The 25,679-nt window shown below is 37.6% G+C and overlaps 1 protein-coding gene across 3 annotated transcripts; it reads right to left on the minus strand.

Moving 5' to 3' along the window:
- Positions 1-2: 2 nt before the first annotated feature.
- Positions 3-25,223, minus strand: GCS2beta (glucosidase 2 subunit beta). Of its 3 annotated transcripts, none has more exons than XM_071598194.1 (11): positions 24,906-25,223; positions 24,416-24,628; positions 22,758-22,933; positions 19,528-19,751; positions 16,031-16,109; positions 14,204-14,386; positions 9,461-9,583; positions 4,741-4,876; positions 4,074-4,264; positions 1,426-1,581; positions 3-568 (listed from the first exon to the last, which is right to left on the minus strand). In XM_071598194.1, exons 1-11 carry the CDS (start codon positions 25,048-25,050, stop codon positions 416-418), a joined length of 1,779 nt encoding a protein of 592 aa, XP_071454295.1. In that variant the 5' UTR covers positions 25,051-25,223; the 3' UTR covers positions 3-415. The 3 variants fall into 3 exon arrangements, with proteins under 3 accessions (XP_071454295.1, XP_071454296.1, XP_071454297.1); XM_071598195.1 differs by having other exon boundaries at positions 9,473-9,583; positions 24,906-25,221; XM_071598196.1 differs by lacking the exon at positions 9,461-9,583 and having other exon boundaries at positions 24,906-25,222.
- Between the last annotated feature and the right edge of the window lie 456 nt (positions 25,224-25,679).

The raw sequence follows: 25,679 nt of genomic DNA on the forward strand, positions 1-25,679 counted from the left end.
ACTGAAGACTAATAAAATTCTTTATTTGATATGTCAAATACTGAGAATTTTTCCAATTGGTTTTAAACGGAATGTATAATTTTTTTTATAAAAAAGTAAACAAAACCTCAAAATTTCATTTTAAATAATCACATTCAAGAAACACTTTTTAGGATTTTAGGAAGGACTTTAACCAGTAAACAACTGGTGTATTGTAGCAAAAGACAAATGGCCATCAACTTCACCAACAATTATTGATGAGTAAAATTTCATCACTTAAACTTTCAGCTACAAGTATACCACTCCAGCAAAATGGAAATGAAAATTTGCCCTGTGGATTCCTCTTACGACCAAGAAGGAAACGCACTCTGGATGATCCACCAGCTGAATTCATGCAATTTGAAGACCTGCTTATAAAGCAGTTCTAATTTTTTAATTACAGCTCATCATGGGATGCAATGTGTTCAGCCATATTTTTGTCGTCCACTTCTCTGCAGATACAAGGTGTCACAAACTCAAACACATATTCACACCTATTTGGTTCACTAACCGCTGTGACTGCATGTTCCATTCCACAGACCAAATGGACCTAGGAGAGAGGACAGTACACTTAAGTTACTACCCATTAAAATTATTTAAGAGGATTATCTACTCAGACAAGAAATATGAATTGGCTGTATTAATTTCATTGGGCTTAATTTGCTTTTTTTGGGACAGCTTTGCTTTTTGATCAAAAAGTTACAATTTTCTGATTAGGGAACGAACATGCTGCCATTAAAAACTTCTGTACGTAAGATACTGGTTGGGAGCTTCAGATGTTGTTTACTGGTGAAAATATACAAGTATGCACCATCCTGTGGTGGCTGCAAAAGCATCCTACTGGTTTGATGACAAATCATTGCTGGGAAATGCATTTACATCTCAACTCGAGTGAGATTGAATAAAATATAACTTGAGGATGAAGTTCATTTAAAATATCTTTGCAAACACATTATGATTCAATTTATACATTTAGAATATCAAAATTAAAATGATGTAAAAGTGATTCTCAGATATTGCTTTTCATGATTGCAGGCCCTTTGCCGTATAGCATGTTCAGCTGCGGACGTTTCAATGACTCAAGAGCATTCTTGGGACAATGAGTGCCTTAGTCAACGAAACGTAAAAAACATTCAAAGCAATGGTGCACCAAGAAAACACCAGCTTATATACACTATCCACATAGATTAATTGCAAGTTTCCACAATGATGTTTTCTTCCCTCTATCCTACATAAGTTCTAAATGATACTTGATTCAAATAGGTGAAAAATTAGAGACACTTATCCAAGTTTTTTCTCACTTAATTATACATGAAGCATAAGCCAAGAGCAAGAAACAGAAGAGACCAGTTATGAAGATGTGACAGCAAGCTTCATTCGAGCATGTCTATGCTGAAGTTGACATACCAATGTGGACCTTTGTGGTCCATTCCAGCAGCCTTGCCCCTTGTCATACAACATCCGTGAGTATTTGCCAGCTTTGCTGCTGCCGGAATCACCTACCCATCCACTCCATGTTCCAAGGCGAGTCTCAGACCCACCATTTTTCGGCCGTTGGGTTGCCTATTGAGGAAAAATAAGAGGTCTTTCTTAGTCGTAAATCATTTTCAATAGCGTTATTGAGTGCAGGCAGAAAATCCTTGTTAAGTTTTTACTTTCTTTTAAAGTCAATCTCTGTAGCTGAAACAAATCAAAGTTACTGGGGAAAGTCTTATTTCATGGACATCCATTACCTAATAAAGCTAAAAGATTAATTTTCCACACAATTTTGTAATGACTGTGAATTATTTCTTTGGTTTGTTGTGATATGTATCTCTGCTGCATTTTGGTTGACATAGGTATATAAGGGTCGCGGTAGTCCAGTGGGTAGAGCGTTGGACTGCTGACCGTGGGTTCGATTCCCGGGTAAGGCACTCTGGGCACCTGCAGCTCCACCCAAGCTTAAGTTTTTTTTCGGGTACCAGATCTTCCTGGGAAACCATAACCGGCACAGGGAAAGGAACTGGACTCCTTACCCTGATGTGTGAATTTCACACGCTGTATAGAGCTTAGTACTGGGTGAACTACTATCACCTACTAAACCGACCTTCGGGGTTGATTACTGTGTTTCTGGTTTTTTTTATAGGTATATAAAATACTCCTCAATCGATTAATGGGGTTGGCAAATAACCAGGTGCATGGATCGTTCAATAAGTCCTGAGAAAAATAGAGAAACGTTATTTTGGTAAGATTTTTATATTTTCCAATGCAATCTTGTTTTAGCTCGATACACTTTTCCTGTTGTTTCTACGACTTTTCAAGCAGAAGAGGCAAACAGTTTCCTAATACTGCGAGCCCCATCTCTTGGATTTTTGAAGGCATTATTAAATAACCCATTTATAATTAATTTGAAACATTGCACAGGTAAACTGATCTTGTGGGGAATTACGATTCAGTTCTACTAACGAGTCACATTAATGCAAGGTATTCTACTAAATTAGATAGCATAAGTCAAGGCATACTCAACGATGAGTTAGAAAGGGCATTGAAGGAGATGAAATAAGACTATGGGGGTAGACAACATTCCTGCAGAACTACTGAAAGGTTTAGGATAATGCAGGAGGAAGGGTCTGTATGGACTAATCCGTAGCATCTAGGAAGGAATCTGGCTGGTGAGATAAGTGTTAGTTCCTATTCCAAAAAAGGTAAAGGCTACAACATGTAAAGACTACAGAACAATAAGCTTGATTTTCCACACAGCTGAAGTACTAAAACAGAAGACCAACAGCGGCAAAGGCAGTGTCATTGAAAAGTTTACCATTGTCATTAATTTACAGGAAGCCTGAAAATCACTTAATACCACAATTCAGTCACTTCTTGTCAACTAAATGGCCAAAGTAAAATTTTTCAAACATCCACGAAATTCCCTTACTTATAAGTTTTCTAGAAGATTAATTTCCCTGATTTTTCTAGGTCAGTGGAAACCAAGGCACATGATAAGAGCTAACTTCCTTCTTATGGTACCATTGCCCCATTGATTGAAAATACACATCATAACCAAAGAAAACAATGGCCGAGATTAAAGCAATATTGACCCAGCTTGAAAACCAAAAATTAAATTTCTGTATCAGTGATGTAGCTTAAATTCTTGTGATAAAGGTCAGAACCTAAAATAGTTGACATGGAAAATAATTAACATCACAGGACAGTGACTCATATGCATCTACATATCGAATAAGAAATTTGGTGGAATCCACAATCTATAAAACTCATTCATATTTTATTTATGTGCACAGAATACCTTCAAACAGTTCATGCTTTAAAAGAATATTGGAATCCATACCTCATCTATCTGCTTGTCTTTGCGTTACAAGAGTGCTATGAAAATGTGGAAGACAAGACATTTTTTAATAGATCCTAAAAAAAATTATTGCTCAATACATTTTAATCTATGAATTTTGTAAAAACACTTTAGTTCCGAAACTTACAAAAATCATAAGGAATTAATTGTAAGTATGGAAAACAGTTAGTACGAAACTTCACATGAGCCATGGGTATAACTTCTAAAAAGTTAATAATTCTTTTAAAGGTGATAGAGCTTTTGTTAACTGCATAATGCATGCTGATATATTATCACCTATTCATCCACTAGAATTGTCAAAATTGGAAACCAAAGATAAAAACAGGCACTGGAACTAAAAAGTTAAATCTAACATCAATACTAAACATAAAAACATCAAGAATGAAAAATTACCTTGATTTTATACAATATTTTAAATTATGCTTGTTTTCATGGTTTCCCATGGTTATATAGTTTAAAGATTGCAGAGTATTACTGAATTCAAATTTAGCATAAAAACAAAGTAAAATATTTCTACTGTTCTATCATGTTTACCAAATCTCCTTCAGAATTGTGTCTTGAAATAAGAGCATGATATTTTCGTAAGGAACTCCTGACATATCTTTGATGCGGTCAATTTACTTTATTACTGAAGTGCGCACACCCCAAACCTTTTTTCTCATCAACCCAGCAGCAATCCAACCACATGAACACCACCAATCAATCATCCTCTCACCTGATCAAAAGGACAGAGCCTGTAGGTGTATTCCCGGTCTGTGTATTCAAAGCATTGGCCATCTAGAACTGCAAACTCCTCATCCTCGCCATAATCTCTTTCCAAGGAGTCTTGAATTTGTCTCGTTTCCCGAGTCAAGTCCCTCACAGCACGATCAGCTTCCTCAGCCTCGGCCCTTGCGTTATTAGCCTCTGTAAGTTATAATTGGTCCACCCCATTAAAACAAAATATCGCACCAACATTCAATTAATATTAAACACGATCGCGAAAGCCACAAATATGGGCTCAATTTAATGCAATATAACTTAGAAGTTGTATTCAAACCTATCAAGAAAAGATCATTTTTCTTTTGAAGAATATCCCTGATGAGTGTTTATGATCTTAAGCCTAAAGAAACTAACTTCTGAATTTAAATGTTAGTTCACATTCATGCACTAATCTTTATGATTATTAGCACAATTGAATCTTAACTTTACATGTAAATTTTTAAATATGTACATGAATCAACAAAGCCACTAGTGAATTCTATTTATGTCAGATGGAGTACCAAAACATTGAACCTTCTGGTTAACTGCTCGTCACAACCATTTCCTGAATGCCTCAAGGTATTCTCCAAAGGTAAATATACTTGTTGTACTTAAGGGCAGGCTTGCCAATAGTCCCTCACCATCAATCAGCCTCTGGGTCTCCTCGTCATACTTGGGGGTGTCCTCCTCATTCGCTCCAGCCTCCTGCTGTCCCTTGTCCCCCTCCTCTTCCTCCTCCTCATCCGCGGGCAGCTCTAAATCATCGTCATCATCATCCTGACCAGCAGATAAGATGACATATTCCCCATCAGTATGAGGGGGGCTAGTTCACACTCAGGAACTCAAAATTTTCTTTAATACATTCATTTCTTTAAAAACCTCAAGAAAGACAGTTTTGAAATGCAATTGCTCTTCAAGATTAAGAACAGAGGAAGTGATGTCTACTCTTTTCTTTTCAAATCATAAAAAGAGGCTGTAAAACTCTAGGAGCTGGCAAATACTATACAAATGCGGAATGTTCCCTGTATTCTCATCTGAAAGGCAGCAACATTTTCAAACATCTCAACCTGGTTACTCTTAAAAACCTGAAACACCTTCACCATACTCACAAACCCTTCAGCATCAACCCTTACAGGAATGAAACCATTCTTAGATAAAAGAGCAAAATGTAATAGAAAGTTAATTTCAGGAAACATCACATTGCACAAACAAAAATAAATATGTACATGAAATTGCTGTTTTTTTTCTTAAATCAACATTCTATCACATATTATACAAGAATTCCAGAAGTTCACGCCTGAAAAAGTTTCCTTTAGAAGATTGAAACCTGCCATACTATAACTCATTTACTGTTATTCAACTCAAACTCAATAAAATACTATCACTCCATTTATTCAAAAGCCAAGCAAAAAGCCATCCTCAACAACCCCCATATTAGATAGAAGCCATATTTTGACTTCATTACCATGAACTACTTAATGATCGTAATGAATTAAACTCCATATATTCATGAAAAAAATACAGCCATCTTTCCGTAACACCAATATCATATTCTCAATGAGGTCCTGTCACTAAGGGAATATGCAACTTTCATAACTTTGGAAATGACTATCAATGTGCATTCTACTTAACACCTGCCATAAAAATAACTGACAACTTAAAAAAAATGCAGCTCTATTTTGAAGATGAACCTTGAAGAATAGGACCACATGGAAATTTGTGGATTCAATTATGCCTTCAAAAGCACCTCTTACATTTCTTTAGTGATAAAATACATAAATACTTATTCCAATAACACTACACTAACAATTAAATGAACTTTGGATACAAATGCACTAAACAATATGGTTTTCAATAGTCTTATTCATGGGTAAGACACATTGATGATCATATCATAATAATTTGGAATTTAAAAAAATAAAAAAAAACAATGAAAATTGGCAGATTTTTCTCATATTTTAGAATTTAAGGGAAGCCCCCGGTTTTCTTGGCCTTTGTATAACTGAAGTTCATTAGCTTATGCCCAACTGTGCATTTAGAAGATTAAGGGACATCAATTTCCACAATAAGAAACAATTGTATGTCATTGCTTCAGATAACACTTGTTTAACATATCCCCTGAACATTACAAGTCATTATTATTGCTAATTACTTATCAAAATTTTTTCCCAGTTTTATCACAGGATTTTTTTAAGTGTAAAAAATGACATTTATGTTCAACAGCATAAAGCATTAGTGATGATCTTAACGCATGTACCTTTAATGAACAAGAGGGATTCCATTCTTTATCTGAAAAATACCTCTATTTATATTTTAAGTTTTTTTTTAATGGGTTAACTCTAAAAATGCTGCATTCATTTGAGATTTGAGAAAAATTATCCATGAATGAGAGGCAAAAATGATCAAAACAAAAAAAAGCAATGGAGGAATAATTTAATATGCACCTTTACTACGGAGGAAAATTTTTTATATCAGTATATCAACAACAGTAAGCTAGTACGTAATGCCAGCCACTCTCCTCTGCACATTTTGGATCGTGAATAATTGTTTTATAAACCTACTTCCTTTTCTGCTGCGCATCAGCTTTGATGGGATGAAGCAACACATTCTTGAAACCCAAATCACAAACAAATATACACATATATAAGCATGTTCAAGGTACACACATGTTCCCCTTCAATCATTATAGGAATTTTAGATTAATCAACTGGAATACACTTTGACATATAGACATACATGCAACAATAATATTGTAGACCCTGCCTATTACAAAAAAATTATGCCCTTCCTAATAAACTAGGACAACAAATTTTGCTTTAAGCTGAGAGCTATACTAGACAAACAGAGAAAAAAATGTCAATGATTATGTAATATTAAATCAATTTCCCAAAATGTTCAGAATGTCAGTTTGCATCCGGTCCAAAATACATGCATTATTATAATCTGGAAATTTTTGCAGACCTGAATCAATTTAATAAAAGCTGAATAGAACATCACCTGCTTTTTTGTCAGAGCATGTATTTGTAAAATTGAGTTATGTGCGTTAAGCAGAAGTTTGTTTTGGAAAAGAAGATCAATGGATGCATGCAGAAACATATTAAAGGAGAATTGGACGAGTGGATCACCTATTCTTTAAATAAATCCACAGTCAAATGTTCTCGGCCAAATGGACTCTTAGCCTGTGCAAGCAGTTAGACATGTCATGACTCAAAGCACACACACACTCTCCCTCCCTCCAAGAGAGACAGAAGATAAATTGATTAGATTAGCAATGAAGGCCAAAAATGCAAATAGAGTGCAAAACAATGGACAGAAAATCTTAAACGAAGGTGGTGTGAACTACTGGCTGTCAATCCTATGGCCAATATCGAATATTTAAGAAAAACTCAGAAAATATTTAAAAATAGAAAATCTTAAATTATTAAAAACAAAAGCATGAAACTCTTCCAATAAAACAACAACTTCCCCAAATTTGTAAATAGAATTTGTCAATAATTCTCTTTGGCATGATGCAATGAAACTTTGACAAGAGAAATCACACGAAATGTCTTGATTGTAATCATAAGGTTCCAGCACTCCAACTCCAAAACTTAGAACACAAACAAGATGAAGTTTTCAAATAGTCGTGTACGGAGATTAGAAAGATGAGAAATAGCAACTTCTTAGGTAACTATGAGCAATGGATAAACAAGCATTAAATTAATACTACATGGGTTGCCTATGATGATGCCTCAGAAAATCCAGGAGATGGAGCTCATAACATCGCAAATGGTTTGCTTGTAGTAAGCCTCATCACTCACTCGACTGCTGTTCAAATTTCAGATTAAAGCAAATCCATCAGGTGGTTTCATTTTCATAGCAACAAACTTTTGTTTATTTAGAAAACTAGAAAAAAATTGAATTTCAAGTGGTGATTAGACACTGAAAGAGATCAAAACTTAGTTGAATGAAGTACAACTGTATTTGTGACTGTTTCCAATTGGCAAATGAGACTAAACATGACCGTATATCTACAAATGATGAACATTGTTTGGGACGTCCAGTGGAATTGTCTTCCCTCAAAATGATCAACAAAATCCATAATTGGTTCTGAGTGATTAAGGAATCAAAGTTCACGAAATTGTCAAGGATACAGGCATATCACAAAATACGTACAGTGTTTACCATTTTACACAAAAAATTGCGTGAGAAAAAATTCAGGCAAGATTAGTGCCACGACTGCTCTCAATGGAGAATTAAGGCAATCATGTGGTTGATTTGGAGGCTGGTTTGGTGCTTTATCGTCACAATCCTGATGAATTTCTGTGTCAATGCATAACTGTGGACAAAACATGGATACAATACTACACTCTAGCGACAAAGGAACAGTTGCAAAGTGGGCTTCTAAAAGCGATTCAGCTCCAAAGAAGGCAAAGACTTTGAAATCGGCTGACAAGATGATAGCCACAGTTTGTTTTTGGGATGCACGCAAAATCATCAGTATCGAGCACTCGCAAAGAGGACAAACAATAAATTGAGAGTACTATGGGTTGTCATTGCACCAGTTGAGCGAAGAAATAAAAAAAAACAACATTTGTCAAAGAAAAAATTCTCTTCCATCAAGACAGTGCACTGCACAGTTTCAATTGTGAAAAATTAAAGGCAAAAATTGTGGAATTAAAGCTCGAATTATTACAACATCCCCTGTAAACACCAGATTGAGCTCCCAGGGTCTTTTTTTAATTCTCTAAAAAAATAACACTTGGTTAATAAATTGTACAGTGAAAATTGAAAAATTTCAATTTCAATAATTGAAATGCAAGAGAGACATCATGAGCATACATGGCATGAGTAGTCCATGAGACACTGACTGGTTGATGTGAAGCAGCTTGAGGAGGCAGTGGGAGGGAGGGGAGTACACCCCCCATTGGTGCGTGCTGAAATGGACGGGACTAGCGTAACGTCTGATGAGGAGTGGGTGGCTGGTGAATGACACCAGCAAGATATGACAGCCCATTCAATCATCTTCTCCATCAACACCAAACTCAAGACACTTACGGTATACGGCAGCGACCAACACAGAAGAGAGTAGGGAATATGGTGCATGCAGATTTGAAGTATGGCAGGTATTGGCAAAAGATAATACCGTTCATTGGCTTAAAAAAAAACCTTTGCCATTTTTGGCTATTATAGTAATTTCAGTAACAGTAAGATCTTTCTAGGGACTAGCCTGAAGAAAAGGGGACACATGTGAAAGCATCAAGGAAGGATTTGCAGTCCTATCCTCTTTCCTGTTAGTAAGACATCCAAGCTAAGTTGTGGAGAGCATGCTTTCTCCTACATGCAGTTACTCATGTGGTTAGTAATTAAAGGACACAAAACTTTTTTTTTAACCTTCTCTGCATCATCTGAGCCATCATCAAACGGCTCCTCTTCTGCTTCTTCAGTCTTATCACCTTCATAGTTAGCCTCTTCTCCAATCGCCAATTCTGGCCCGACTGCCCCCTAAAATTCATTTGTTCATTAATGTCACAACTACATTTTGTAGCTCTAATTCTACTCACAGATAAGATAACTTCCTGCTGCACTGTTGTGAAATTTTCAAGCTTTCAAATTTTCAATTTTTTGTGGGAGAGACTTGCTCCCAGTTATCAACCAATCACATTCACCTTTACAAATTTTATGCGATCTCCACTTGTCAACACCAGCATCCTCTTATTCCATTGCGAGTAATACCTATTCTCAGTCAATGAATATTACAATTTCTGTATTGTACTCTGAACTAATTCAGTTCTCAAAAGTTGCCTTCTTTGGTAAAAATTTTCCTAATATATACCTATACCACGATTGGAAGATGTACTCTGTACTCTCTATAAAGCACAAGACACCTTTGCATCCTAAAAGGATGCCTCTGATTACATCTAGTTCATTCTGTGCCTTACATCTAGAAAATGCTAGCATATTTGAACATATATAGAGGGCTTTCGACAGGATATTGTGTAACATGGCTTTAAGGAATGGAGTATGTACTCCCGACCATTGCACTGACCTCAACATGCCACAGTAAATTTGTAACAGCAGTAAAATGCTCCATGGGTTTGTTCCATGAAGGTCAAAAATATATACAAGCTGAAGTTACCTCTTCGAGAAGACATGGTAGAGTTATTCATCCCATTACTACCACAGTCCATCTAAATTCCAATCTTGTAATACATAATGTACAAAGTTCAAGAAACTAAAATTACAAAGTGATATCTCACAAGATTTCATCTATTTGACAGGTAGCATTCTTATTGCTTACTATACACATTATATACATTTCTTATTGCATATTATGTACCTCATTCATTTGTATTCAGTTCTCAAATTGTAAGCAGCTGGAGTCAATCATGTTAATATCTTTAAAAATTTGTTTTCTTTTGACACCCCATGTATGACAATGCAAGGAATCTGAATCATGCATTGATTGATGTCATTTAACATGGCAATGGTGGGAGGTGGCAACAGTACATTCAAACAACAGTTCTCCTGTCAGACATAAGTGCTTTGTTTGTTATAATCAACTGGTGAGAATCATAATCTGAAAAATCTAATAAATCATCAACAGAACACATGGTAAATACCAATATTCAATTCGTAAATATTGAAAAAAAAATGTCATAAGCCAATACAATTTAGATCCATACAAATAATGCATGGTAAATTAGATGTGTTTTGTATCAAAGTAAAAAATGAGCCACCATTAAGTCTGCAGCTATTTCAGTGACCAAAAAGAAGTTTTATGCTTCTTTGCAAGCACCTATGAGCCTGTAACATCATAATTTCCTTCCAGCAAAAATCTTGATCATTTGTGACATGATTATTGTATCATTGCATTAAAATTAACCAAAAAAATACTGAAGTTAATCTTCACACTAACAAAAAGTATACACAGGGTATACATACGTCTAAAATTTTTGAAGGCATGATTCAGTCTGCGTAAACTTTCTTAGGGCAATCAGCTACTTATATTTGATAAAACTGCTGCAATTGAACACACCTTCCGCTTTTCTTTTGTTGAGTTGATGAGGATTGAAAATTCTAACAGACAAAATAGGACATAGATAATATGGTCAAGGATGGCCACCCATTCTATTCCAAATTTTTCCAGAAATGCATACACTAAAACTTCCTCTTTTCTATAGAGTACTAGTAATAATTGATAACCATTTGAGTGACTAGTAATGCACCTGAGGCCTTTTTACAGCTGAGTTCTTCATGATTATACACTCTCTTTGCATAATAGACTGCAATAACATATGTTTTATTCATCAGCACTCACTTGATTTGTGAATTAAAACCCATTTTTTTTTTATATTTCCCCTTTAACCCTATTGTCCAGGAGATTCAGTCAACGCTCTTAGACTTAAGATGGTCAGAGTGTTAAAATATTATTAATGTCGGTTCCGGTTGGAATAGCAGGAAATGAGATGGCTGATAGAGTGGCAAAAGAAGCACTGAATAATTGTTTTCTGCAGCCGCAGCCTGTGCTGTTGCAAGATCTATGAATCCAATTGAAGAGTTACTGAGTGAAGAACAACATGACCTGCACCAAACAACAATAAAATAAATTCGGGATGTAAAACCCTAAGTCTTGCCAAGAACGTCTAGTATCAGGAGATGCAGGTGATATGAGATCATCATCATGCACCTGAGGATAGGGCATTGTAAACTCACTCACGTGAATCTCTTCACGGAAGAAAAAGTTGGAACGAGGTGCGATTATCTTCAGACAGTTTCTCCCCTTCCAACGATACGTATAAAAATACAAGGCATTACACAAATCTTTAAGAATTAGGGGAGACCTTGACATTAACTTCGTTGATAATGCTGAAGCTATAGGTATAGTAATTTTGTTTTTAAAGGAAGCTAACCTATTGCAGCTGGTGTAATTACTTTTATGATGGAATTGCATGTAGAATATTAACATATAAAATACTTCATTAAAGGAATCAGCATATTCTACACTTTTCCATTTTCTTTCTCTTTCTTAATATGGACCCAGTAAGGTGCATATGACCTCAGTCATCAAGGCACCTAAAATATTAAATAACTACCGATACTACGAATATGCTGTCATTTCCCTCAATTTTACTCCTGGGTGCATAGAACCTGATAATACATATTTTTGGAACATCCCATGTCTCTTCATTAGGTCCTGTATAGCTTAAGCTGGACCTAATAAGATTTAAGTTTCTCCATGCATCTTGGAATGAGGCAAATATGAACTGAGCTCTGTTGATCAAACTCTGTTGTCCAACTAAAAATCCCCAAACAAAATATCACATTTTTTATTTGAACATCAAACTCAACCTCGACTTTTTTTTTATTGCCTCCTTTCCACAATTTGCCCAGATTTTTCCAGAAGTTGATGAATTTCCAATTTCTTGACTAAGTGCCTACCCTGACAATGAACTGATTCTCCTAATCCTTGCAATAAACACCTAATAGCGACTGCAGATTACAAGTCAGTAGTTCCTCCCTCCTCCACCACTCAGAAAATTGGATTTCCTACACAACAAATATTAGTACACAAGCTACTTTCAAAACTCAACTTTACATTCCAATAACAAGACACACAAACACAGTCCAAAAATGTACACATAATTCACCCCATACATACAATAACAGCACATTAAAATCACACACATAATAAGTTGTGAGCATTTGATACATCACCTTCATTAAACCAATGATAACCCCAAGAAAAGTTGCAATTGAAGAGAAGACAGCTCCTCCATCACTTTGTCTTAAATAATTAAATTGATTCCTTAAATTATGGCAAACTTACAGCCATATGGCCTGGCTTTAAGTTTAAATGCTCCTACTACCAGCATAAATGACAAAGGTAATTACAAACAGTCAAGCTCTGGGAGAAGGAGAACCCACCTGAATGGGGTTCAAACACGTGACTTCTGGTTAAGATGATGAGGCCATTACATTACCCCTACCACACATCGGCTGGTAGACTGCCATTGCCTTCCACACAGAGGCCAGGAACTCAAAGAAAGATACAGATCTTCTTGATAGGCTGAATAAATTGTTTGAGCCTTCGAGAGCTTTATTGAGTTGGCCATAAAATGGAAAAATTTATGAGCAATGATAGATTTGCTTGTGAGCCAAACAGAATGTGTGCCTGAATGTTTCTGCATTGGGGTAGGACGTATATTTGAGTGAGTACATGTTAGGGGGTCCTGAAAACATTTAAATTTACCAGATGATTGTAATCAAGGGTATACCACAAAGATGCACCATCTACATAGAAGTAGTAGTAGTGTTTAGGGGAGGCGACTGAGAGCTGAGATCATTTGTACCATTAGGGATGGACGGGAAAGGATGAAGGGTGGAGAGAAACCAGGCGTCAGCATTAGCCTGCTCTTTACGAAAGGTGCCAAGGGGATGGCGTACTCACTCAAAGTGCCCTCCACATAGCACCTCAAGTAGGGATCGAGATACCACTGAAAAATATTCAACACCGACGGGATTTGAACCTGGGCCTTCTGGGTAGAAAGCCAGTACGATAGCCACCACACCATCTCGATCCCCACCATCTACATGGTGCTATTAATATTATTTGTGCAAAAAATTCTTGAAATCTGATTGTGTATACTGCATACCAGCTAGTCACTAGCATGGTAAAAGTCAAATTTTGAGGCAATTCACAATGACCAAATAAGAGTGAAACATGAATATTTGCTTGAGTGAAAGTGATACCTAAGGCCTTTCAAATTAATGCTGCGATATTCATTATTTTAAAAGTAAGGAGTCTGCCGCTAAGAAAGATTATTTAACACCTACAATTTATAGCAGGGACAAACAGACCTGTTCCAAAACGAAGGTCTCAAATTAAAACATACAGAAAGAAATGTATACTTTCAATATAGGATACATCATTTCAAAACTCTCCAAAACAATACCAACTGACACTAATGCAAAATATACTACCTTACATTTATGACACATTATGCTCACAGATCATGCCTAGGGAGAGGTTCAATTGATTTATTTACAGGAGCCATCACTTTTAGATAGGGTAGAGTATGAAAATGGAATGGAATGTGTGTCAAAGTGAAAAGAATCACCCACCTCTTCATTATGATGTGGAGCTTCCCCTTCAGCTGCCAGAGGCTGCTCCGTCACCTCCTCCTTCTGCGAGTCTTCAGGAGGCTTGAACAATCCAGACTCCAAAATGAAATATGGCTTCATCCTGGAGTATCCACTCTCCTGGAATTCTTCCCAGTCCATCTCACCCGTGGAACTGAGAAAATACTGGGCAGAAGAGTAACAACACCTCTCATTAGAAGCCCACAACAATACCACTTCGCCCACACCAACAACGACGGAGGACCCCATAATTATTTATTCCAAACCATATGCAGATAGGCTTACAACCACGTGGCAATGTCAAAATGCATTTCAAAATTTGTTTAACCATTAAAATTCTCGCAACTCTTTCTTTCTATTTTTTTGAAAATTTTGACATTGATTGACACAGGATTTAAAAATTCTTGAGGGATTAATCATACACACTGCTATACCCTTAATAACAAAAGGAATATATTCATATGCTTTCCCATTACTTCTTCCTTTTAATTTTGTGTGCATGATACTATAAGATTTCCTTCCTTCCCAATGACTGGGTGTTTTTAATTGTCTTTAATGTAATAAATAGGGATTAGGTGGAATATGTGACTTTGAAGTTTCAATCTTGCCCCAATAAAGTTGTTAAATACATAAATTTTAGTTGACTCTCCGAACTGGGAAGATCTTGCCACACATCACGTTCCATACACACATGCCTACCTATCTTTCAGCTCTTCTTCTTTTGATTAAAGATTCCAATGCAAAAAAGTTTAGCATTCCAGAATCAGTCTTTCCTCTACAATATCTGAACATCATTAAACTAGCCTCCATCCCTTGCATTCCCTTTACCTTATTTATTTCACCCTTTCTGCATGGACCCCCATCAGTAACCTAAACTTTAAAGTTGACTTAGCATACATGTGAGGAAGAATCATGTTCAGAATTATTGATTTAATTGGATATGATGCTCATGGAGAGCCTTAAGAACCTGTTTGTAAGAATGGAACACTTTTGTATCAGGCTGGTCATAACCTGGCATACAGCGTTAACCTTTTACTACAATGTACATCTTTATTGTCTTTCCATAATAAAGTTCAAAATGTTCCACATAACTTAAGTCTGCAATATTCCCAATATTTTCTCAGAGTATCTCACCCTCACCTCACACATCTATTCCATACGTAACAAAACAGCTGTGCCCCAAAATGAAATAAGAGGGCCTCTGCATAAGTAAAACTAGGCATATTTTCAAAATAAAATTTATTACAGTAGTACTGGTTTTGACTCATATGCAATATCATCAGGTACTTGATCACCTAATGATATCACCTATGTATCAAAACTAGAAGTACCATAATAAATTTATGGTGAAAATATACTAAGTTTTGCTCATTCAGTGATCATGAAAAGTTTTTTTTTGTGGACCCTGAAACCATTGAATTCAGGAGATAGAGGACAAGAAAGACATGAATAGAAAAAGTAGAGGTCACACAGCCTTAGGCACCACATTTTGAAGCCACAGGTGAGTGAATTTGATTGCATGCCTTTGGAGAAAACTAGATCAGCCATTTTGTCATTGACCCTAAACAGGACTTCAGGATGTGACCAAAAGAAATAAGATAAATTATGTATATTCAAATGAATTATGGGTCTCCAGAATGACCACTAATTCTACCTCATATCACTCCTTGACTCTCCCAAACAAGACCCATCAGTGCCCACACATGAAAACACACGTGATTGATCCCAAATATCTCACCTAATCCAAATTCACAAGCATATTTCAAGTTTAATGCCAGGGATCATTATCCATAATGTTATAATTAATACCTTTGCTTCATCATCAGACACAGCCCCATCTCTATTCTGGTCAAAGGTCTGGCGTGCTTGGAGTTCCCCCATATCAATCCTGAAAAAAAAAATTCCCAAAATAAATTGATTTCAAGAATGAATAATCAGACAAAATAGATTCATGTAAAAGCTAACAATGTGAGATGTTTTCTGTATTGATCCTATCAGGTCAATTATGCCACCTTCTCATCCAAGACTTCTATATTCACATTTCTATAAAGACAAGGAAATCAAGCTAGAACTCTAAAGACCCAAGCATTACCACATCAATGCCAAGGTGTATATCATCCCAACGTATTGCATTCTTTGAAAATTTATTAAAATGGTGTAGGTTTTATTCAGCCAAGTGCAAGTAGACAGTTTATTGTGGACAGTGTGACATAACAATGAACAGCTGTCAGTCCACAAATCACCCTCAAATCTTTAATGCCTCATGCTCTCTGTCCTACCATCCATAGCAGCAAACTATTGAAAAATACCAGGCATTACTGCACCAACCACTTTTGTGCAATTACTTCCATATTTATTTGATTCAAATCTGCTGTACTTATTCCTATTATTCATGTTGACCTATTAAATGTGATTTTGAGCATTTTATGCTTATAGGTGAAAACTGGGGTATGGAGCATAGTTTTTTACAGCTCAGAGGTTTGGTTGGTGAAGCAAATAGATTTGGAAGGGTTTTGAAGAGTGGGTTTGGTGAAAAATGGCAAATGTAAAATGGATGCAAAGGAAAACAAACAGTGAAGTACTAAGCATGGCAAAAGGGGAGGAGAGGAGCACGGATTGCCAGGAAATCCTAAGGAGGCGGGAAAGGTAGATGCAGAGAGCATTTTGATTGGGAATGGGATGATGAAGACTGTGATAGAGGGAAGGATGTTGGGCAAGCAAGGAAGAGGGATGAAAAGGATGGGCAGGTTGGGATAGAGGTCAGAATGAAAGGAGAAAGTGTGTATGCAGAGTTGAGGAAGGGCTTATTGAAACTGTTATGTGTGTCAGATTTTGTTTTATCAGTCAAGGCTAAGAAAGGTATGGATTTACAGCTTGTGTCCATGCAATACCTGCCTTAAACAGTAGACTTCTAATAAAAATAATGTCCATGGTTATATATTATGATTATTAGACGACAATTCAGAGGTAAATTTTTTGAAGGAATCAGGAAAACGTATTACACATTGTGGCAGTCTCTCAGGGATTAAGCTCTGCTTAACACAACACTAATACATGCTGAAATGTAATGAAATAATTGACTTTGTAATTCCACACACTTTATTTTAAAAAAACACACGACCCAGGTTTCAACGTTGAACGTCATCATCAGGTCAACGTCGAAACCTGGGTCGTGTGTTTTTTAAAATAAAGTGTGAGGAATTACAAAGTCAATTATTTCATTACATTTCAATATGTTATGCAAATTCCATAAAGTTATGCCTGAGACAACAAATTTTACTAATACATGCCTTACAGATGGCATTAAAATACAATATTAACATCAATATACTTTCTACCACCCTTCATACGAGGGCGAGTCAATAAATAAGTCGCAAAACTGAATTGAGGTAAAAATAATCAAAGCAACTTTCTGACATTTATTTCACTTTTCCACATGTTCACCCTGTGCATTCAGGCACCTATCCCATCTGAGGATGTACCTGAGGATGACACCGTAGCGTCGAAACTAGTCGTACCTGTAATAAAGTGGTGGATTGGAACAAAGTGTTTCTTTTTCATTTATTAAAATGAACTTCCACAAAGTTAAGGCTGAAACTATTGAACTACCTATCCCATCTATTTACAAGTCCTTGAAAGCCAGCAGCAAAGAAGTCCTTTGGTTGCTGTCGCAGCCAACGTGTAGCCTCATACATTACGGCATCATCTGTATCAAAATAACAGCCACCCAAATGATTTCTTAGGGGCCAAAACAGATGAAAATCACTGGGGGCTAAGTCAGGACCATACGCTGGATGTTCCAAGTGTTCCCAATGAATGTTCGTGACAGCTCCCGCATTTGTCTTGCTGTGTGAGGGTGGGCATTGTCATCCAGAAGAAGCATACCCTTTGACAGGAGCCCAGGTCGCTTGCGATGAATGACCTGTCGCAGTTCCCACAGAGTGGTGCAGTATGACACGGCGTTCACAGTTTCACCATAAGGCAGGAATTTCTGCAGTATGACGATGAGATGAGAGTGAGATGGTGCAAGGAAAGACCCATTCTGTTCAGTTTGCGCAGCTCAGTCAACTGACTGGGCAACCACCGCGCACAAACTTACGAAACTGCAACTGCTCTTGCACGATGTTCCATGTGAACAGCCTATAGCACGCGTTATGTCACCAATCGTCACGCGCCGGTCATTATGGATGAGTTCATCCACACGCTGCAATGTGGTTGCAGTTGACACCTCTGCAAGACGACCGGGACGCTCCCCATCTCTGATGCTTTTCCTTCCATCTTTAAACTTCTGGATCCAATTGAACACAGCTTTCTGTGAGAAACAGTTTTCACCATAGATGGGACGCATTTCACGATGCACTTCTTCTGTGGACAGTCGTTGGCCGACTAAAATCGCACAACTGCACTCTGTTTTTCTCGTGTGCAGTCATGCACCACATGTGCCATTGTGCACTAACAGCCCCTGACTGACTGAGTGCCTCCGAGATGTCTTACGATAAGCATACATATGCTGCCATCTGCTGGCAAAAGATGCACGCGCAATTTCAAACGGTATATGGCACACACACACGTTTGCGACTTATTTATTGACTCACCCACATAGCATCCAAAATTGCTATATATTTCCTTCAGTAGAACTGCATTACAAAAATTCTCCCCACTCTCAGTCTTCAACGTCATTTTGCCAAGCAACATGGTGCCCTGCACCCACTTCTCATGCCTCCTCCACACTTGCCCCTGCAACTTTCCTCTCTTCCTCCATTAAGTGCCAATTTCATTAAAAGTTGCCATGCCCAAACAGGTCCATGTGAAATCACCAAATTTTGCAATATCTAAGCCCCCTGTTGAGTCATTTTTCAGAGAGCCTTGGATGGGAAACAGGAACATAATTGACTTAGACCATTGAAAATCAAGCGAGTTAAATGTCAACAGAAATGGAACACACTGCCCCTGCATTATACTGGCAATTGTAACTGCTGAGAAAGGTTATGGGAAAGAGTGTGGAGTGGTTCCATATAGCAGAAATCCTCTTTCCCTAGGCTAACAATGGTTACGACAGTAGAACAGAGCAGACGACAGTAGAACAGAGCAGACCCAAGCAATCAAACTGGCAAATGAAATTCTGCATAATATTCCCCCATGACAAAATCCCAAAATTACTCTCATGTCTGGATACCTAACAAGCCATGAGGAACATGGTCGTGGCGGCTTGCAGGAGGGTGTGCACGCAGACATCTGAGAGCATGCACCTGTCAATCAATGAACCAATTCCCAACTGGCCTCCAAATGAACACACATGCACTCACTTTCCATCGTGATTTGAGTCGAGCACTTGGAATCTGTCGAACATGTCTTTCTCCTCTTCCTGGTCGTCATCCTGGCGTTGGCGCTGCCTCTCCTCCTCCTCGACGTGCCGATACCGCTCCAACGCCCCCCTCTCTGCCTCCTCAGCCACCGTCTTCAGGTACTCTTTCTCGCGCTTCACTCGCTCTACCTCCTCCTGCTCCTTCTCCAGCTGCTGCATGCGCTCCTGCGGAGAGAGAGAGAGAGCACAGCATTACTAGACAAACATGCAAACTCATCTCCTCCCAAGGAGATTTTCAACATCACAAATCCTCGGTCTCAAGTTTTAAATGGCTTGCTTGATAAACAACAGGAGCTTGTACATGAAATTTAGACAACATGGTACCATGGCAGAATCAGGGGAAGAGGCATGATAATTTATTTATTGAAATATGGAAAATGATAACTACATACACGTACATAAGTCAACTATAAACCCATAAACACAGTATTCAACCCAAAGGTCGGATCGTAGGTGATGGTAGAGTTCAACCAGTACTAAGCCCAACGGCGTGTGAAATTCACATATCAGGGTAGGGGGGCCAATTCCTTTCCCTGTGCCGGTTATGGTTTCCCAGGAAGATCTGGTACCCAAAAAATCACATAGCTTGGGTGGAGTTGCAGGTGCCCAGAGAGGCTTGCCTTGGAATCAAACCTGGGCCTTACGGTCAGCAGTCTAACACTCTTCCCCTAGACTACCGTGACCCATTAGTCAACCATATAAAGAGCAAAAGAATTATATAAAAATTAAATTATTTAATAACCAGTAACAATATAACTTTAAACGAAAGAAATGTAGAGCAATGTAGTCTTGGCTTAACACTTTGAGGGTAAGTTTAATAAGGAACCCCACACATTATTTTTAAGATAAATAGTAATAAATTGAAACATATTCAATCCTCAAATGAAGTGTGGGTAGATATATTATTGGTTCTAATCATTCTCAGTTTATAAGGAGGAATAATAACTTAAAATACCTTCAGAGAAAACTTAATTGAAAGATAATAGGATATACAGGGTTCGTCCGGAAAATAAGTGTACTGACTCCTGGGCTGGGCGCGCCGCTCCAGGCGCGCCCAGCACCACTCTGACGGGCTGCGATTGGAGGGGGGTATGTTGGCAAGCGATGCTGAAAAAGGCAGTCGGCTCTGAGCTGTGGTGTAGTGAGGAGCTCTGTTAACGCGAACCTCCACGCTCGACCCACGTCACGGAACGCGATGCCGAAGTTTTTGGAGCAGCGTTATTCCATCAAATTTGCGGTAAAGCTTGGGAAATCGTCTACCGAAACTGTCGGTATGATTAACCAGGCTTACGGGGAGTCAGCCATGTCCAGAAACATGATCTTTCGGTGGCACAAGATGTTCGTTGAGGGCAGAGAAGAGGTCGACGACGAGTCTTCGAGAGGTTCCCGATGATGCCTTTGCGGGAGCGTTCCAGGAATGGGAACGCCGCTGGAACAAGTGTTTCGACTCACAAGGGTCCTATTTTGAGGAATATTAGCTTAAGATATGTAAAAGTGTAATAATTTTTTTTTCCTGAGCTCAGTACACTTATTTTCCGGACGAACCCTGCAAGAAGATATTAAGACGTGCAAATCATTCTTAACAGACTGCTGGTAGTATGAGTTTTAGCCAGGGCTCACTTGAGCAAGAACCTACAGTAAACAAGAAGCCATTTCAAAACTTAAAGTACCATTTTCCTAATCATGAATTTCAGATTACCATTACACATTTGGGATCTTTATATCAAATGCCCATATTTGACCAATTCACCCACTTTCCCATTTTATTTGATGAAATTGATTTATGCTAAATTTTATCTTAATTTCCCCTACCAAAAATCCATCCTGGTTACAAAACTAAGCCATGTGAGTGTCTAAAAAAAACTAAGGGAATAATGGATTAAAAGTTAAGCGAATAAATTAATGACAACACAAAGAAGGGAAACACCAAATCAGCATACCAGCTAGTGAAGATTTGCTTAATAGAGAGAAAAATGAAAAGCAAAAACATCAGAAGTGTGAATGGCAACTAAAAAATGAAGAAATGAAATAGAGGGAAGAGGTAAATTAAGGAACTCAATCAGGAACTGGAACCTTATAAAAATGGTGTAAATTGAAGAATTTGGAAAATAAAAGATTTGAATTAGGAGGACAAAGGTATAACTGGCTGAGGTATAATTTGAAGTGAAATGAAACACAAGGCACCCAGAGTGGTCAAAATGGGCAGAGAAATTATTAAGGCACTCAAAGGTAGAGAGCAAGGGAACGCATTTGGAATGATCAAAGGCCATTCCTAAAGTGAATATTGCGGAAGAACTTGGATAGAAGTGTACGAATGATTGCGATATCGTTGGAAATGATAACTAAGAGACGTAAAGCACATGGACCCTTGATTATTGTGCATCCAAAATACCAATACAAATGATCATCTAAAGGAATATGAAGACTTAATGAGAAACACATTTGAGTTGAAGAAGAACATGAGGATGAAGTGTTTTAGCAAGATAGGCTTATGGCATTGATGCTGTAGCCTCATTGGCTTTCTCTTCTGGAGTTATCAGATCATTCATTCCTAAGCAGTCTTCCTAAGAGTAAGATAATCACCGCCATTATTCCTGTCAAAAACAAGTGGGATACGACAATTGACGAACAAACGACAAATGTTATGAAGCCATTTGTAGGCTTGAAGTAGTTCTTTGATAATATTAAGTGGCAAAAGATGTCTTAATTAACGGGTGAATACCAAAAGTGAGCAAAACATGATGAATCACTACGTGCCACTTTAGATAATTCATAAAAGCCAAAAATCATGGCATGTAAAACACTATTCCATTGTCAACATTTTTTTCTAAAAAGAAAAGACATAATATAAACATTAGAATTGTTGAGAAAATAAATTTTCAATTTTTGAAAGGGAAATAAGGAATTGAAGGAATCACCTTATACTCAAGTTGTATTCAAGCTGGGAGTGCATCCTGATCATGGGGTTAGATGCGTGTTTATCGACTGTAAGACCTACCCCTGATTTTTCCATAGAGCACCACCACTTTGCTCATAATTTCTAGGGAGGAAAACAATGTTTACTCCAGCCGCAGAACTGCAGCTGGAAGCCGGAAATAGAGGTTCTCCTCATCAGTAGATTTTTCTCAGGGACAACACTTAGAGATAATAAACTGAATGGCAACACATTACCTGCTTTTCCTGTCTCATTTGTTTGCCCTGCTGACTTAGGGTAAGCCGCAATTCATTGCCTTTCCGTGAAACCTCAGCTAATTTCATGGCCTCTGCCCATGCAGCAGCTCCTAATTCTCCACAGTTATTTACACAGTTGGCAGAACTATCATATTCATCAGATGCATCACAACAGTCTGCAAATAAATGAAAATTGATCGAAGTAATTTTTAATGTTCATTCCTAAATTTATAACAGGCTTATAAATAATTACTAATTGTGTTGAATACTCAGTATTCTGTGGCCAAAAACTAAGTAATTCAAATTTTAAGTGACTGTACTTTAAGAAAAACAAAATTTGCACTTTCCCACAGATTTATTTGTAACATACAATGCGCTTCAGTTCATCGAACCATCTTCAGGTACAAGACAAGATTCAACATGTGATACATCCTGTTCATACCTGTTTGAGGAAGGGGGGGAGGAAAAAAGTGAGGAATAAGGTAGGCGGGGACAAAGAGGGTCATTTCTTAAAAGAAAACACTCAGTTCCTCCACATACACTCCAAAACTCACGACCCAGGCCTCAACTTAAAAAGTCATCATCTTCGTAAGTTGAAATCAAGGTCCCGAACAACAAAATATACATGGCAGAACAGAACATCCTCCTTTCTGATATGAATTGCTTCCACATAAAGATGCCTCAAACCATTCTATTGTGGTCATTATTTAAGAGGACGGGGGCAGGTAATTGGTGTCCAGGCGGTAGGAAGGACGGAAGAATGAAGAAGGGTTAAGCGGGAAGGAGACATCGAAGGGATGGAGGCAGGTTAAGGGATGAGGTATGTGTGACCCTTCATACCTCACCCCTCACAAAGGGGTGACACATACTGAAAGTGGAGGGTAGGGGGTGGTTGGATGGGAAAATACACGAAGGGTGGAGTCAATAGGAGAGAGGGAGTTTCACCTTTTGCTGCGGAAACGGGATTCTGAGGAGAGGAGTGTGGTTCACTAAAATTTTTTCGTTAAAAATAACATTCATATTTATTTGTAAAATTTCAAGTTCTAAAAATATCAAGTCTTTGGCTCTTGTTTTCTTTGTGTAGAATTTCCGGATTAAATTTACATGAGTGGGATAATAGTAGTAGATGCTTGGCTAGGAGTGATGTTTCATCTAGAATCCTCCAGCATCTTTCATGCCTTTTCTTTTGGTTTTGAAACTTCTTCCGGTCTGGCCTATGTAGAACATATCACAGGAATCATACTTCACCTTGTAAAGGCCGTATTATAAGAGGGGTTCTAATTTGTCTTTGTTGTAGCAAAGGATTTTTCCCAGAGTATGCGAATTATGAACTGAGCTATTGAATTTCCTTCTATTAATTTTATGACTTATCTTTTAGTGGAATTATTTTCCGTTGGAACTAATGCAAAGTCTTCAATTTAACTTTACTGTGGAATGACAGAATGGACAAGTGTCTGAGCCGGAGAACATTATAAAATTTGAATAACCAACAATGGCCTTCGGAAGGTGTGTGGTGGGATATCTGACTATATATCATTAGTGCCAACACGATTTCAACATCTAAAAATCGTTATGAGGTGAAAGCGGTTTACAAATTCATCGCAGATAAAAATTGAATCAAATTTCAAAGGGATTTTCCCGCTACTTCATATACATACCGCAAACACCATCATTGACTCGAGATGACGGAATGTTAACAGATTTGTGACCAGCATTCGTACAGTGAAATGAGCCATTTGGACAAGCTGCGGTGCCTGGCTCATCACTTCCATCTTTACAATCACAATAATCGTCGTTTACTCTGAGGAATGAAACAACAGTGCTTCCATCGAAACATGTGAAGTCACTACTAGGGCTGTATAAACCCGCTTCTGCAAAGTAAACAGTTTGCATCAAATTTCGAGACATTGGAAAAAAATTAACTTCGATGACGAATACTTTTATTTTCATTATTGTAATAAATTAGAAAGAACCACAAGAATGGGAAAGGTGATCACAGCATCCACATAGAAATGCAACAAAAACACGATAACATGCAAACTCATTTATGTGAATTTCATCGGAACCATGCAACATTGACCCTGCAAAATACATAACATACTCTAGAATAGCCTAAATAAATATTTTATGCATTGTCCGATATCGTACTTGCAACAGAAACGCCACGAGGACGAATGATTTCAGTTGCTTCAGATAATGTCATGAATATCTCAATTAACGTGAAGCATTGTACGAGACTTCGAAATATTGTCTGGCGATAAATAGAATTTATGGTGCTAGTTCCAGAGGCCATATTTTACAATTTACAGTCTTAACTACTAATACGTGCACCGGTTTTTGAAGATCGTCTCTCATGAGATAACGTTGACGTTAGCCAGTGAACTTGCCTTTTCATTGCCTAAACGATATATCGATATGCGCATGGCAAAATTTTACATTTCAATTTGCGCTGATTTTGAGCATGGGCTAATCCTTCAGACTTACTGGTGGGCGATTATACCTAAGAAATGCATTTGAAATTCTGAGGCTCATAAGCGATTTTCTTTCGCATGTACGAAACTATAACAATAGCATCTGATTTATCAGCAAGCAAAGAAGAGCTGTCTGCGGATCCACAAAGGCAATGGCATCTGGTTAAATTTGAATAAGATTTATTTAGGCCTCAAGATAATCAAGCAAGTCAAATGTTAGTCACTAACTTTCCAAGGGAGTTATTTCAATTCAATCCGCTGGTGAATCGCAGTAATAATTGTATGCACAAAATAAGTTGGTACGTGGTACCAACATTACGCATTTCATACCTAAGTATGCATCTAGCCCTCAGCAGAAATGGGAAAACAGCTGATGAAATACTAATTTGACGAATATAAATATGTTTATTCCGTGATTATTTTTGTGAGTATGCCAATAATGCATGTAAAA

The sequence above is a fragment of the Hetaerina americana genome, unplaced genomic scaffold (genome assembly GCF_022747635.1).
Source record: "Hetaerina americana unplaced genomic scaffold, ioHetAmer1.1.p SCAF_10, whole genome shotgun sequence".
Lineage (NCBI taxonomy): Eukaryota > Metazoa > Arthropoda > Insecta > Odonata > Calopterygidae > Hetaerina > Hetaerina americana.

Coding starts and splice junctions, on each gene's coding strand:
- GCS2beta (XM_071598194.1), bottom strand. CDS start 25,050: ATGGCCTCTGGAACTAGCACCATAAATTCTATTTATCGCCAGACAATA. Junction 16,110..19,527: donor GACTCAAATCACGATGGAAA/GTGAGTGCATGT, acceptor TTTTTTTTTCAG/GATTGATATGGGGGAACTCC. Junction 569..1,425: donor GACCACAAAGGTCCACATTG/GTATGTCAACTT, acceptor CCTCTCTCCTAG/GTCCATTTGGTCTGTGGAAT.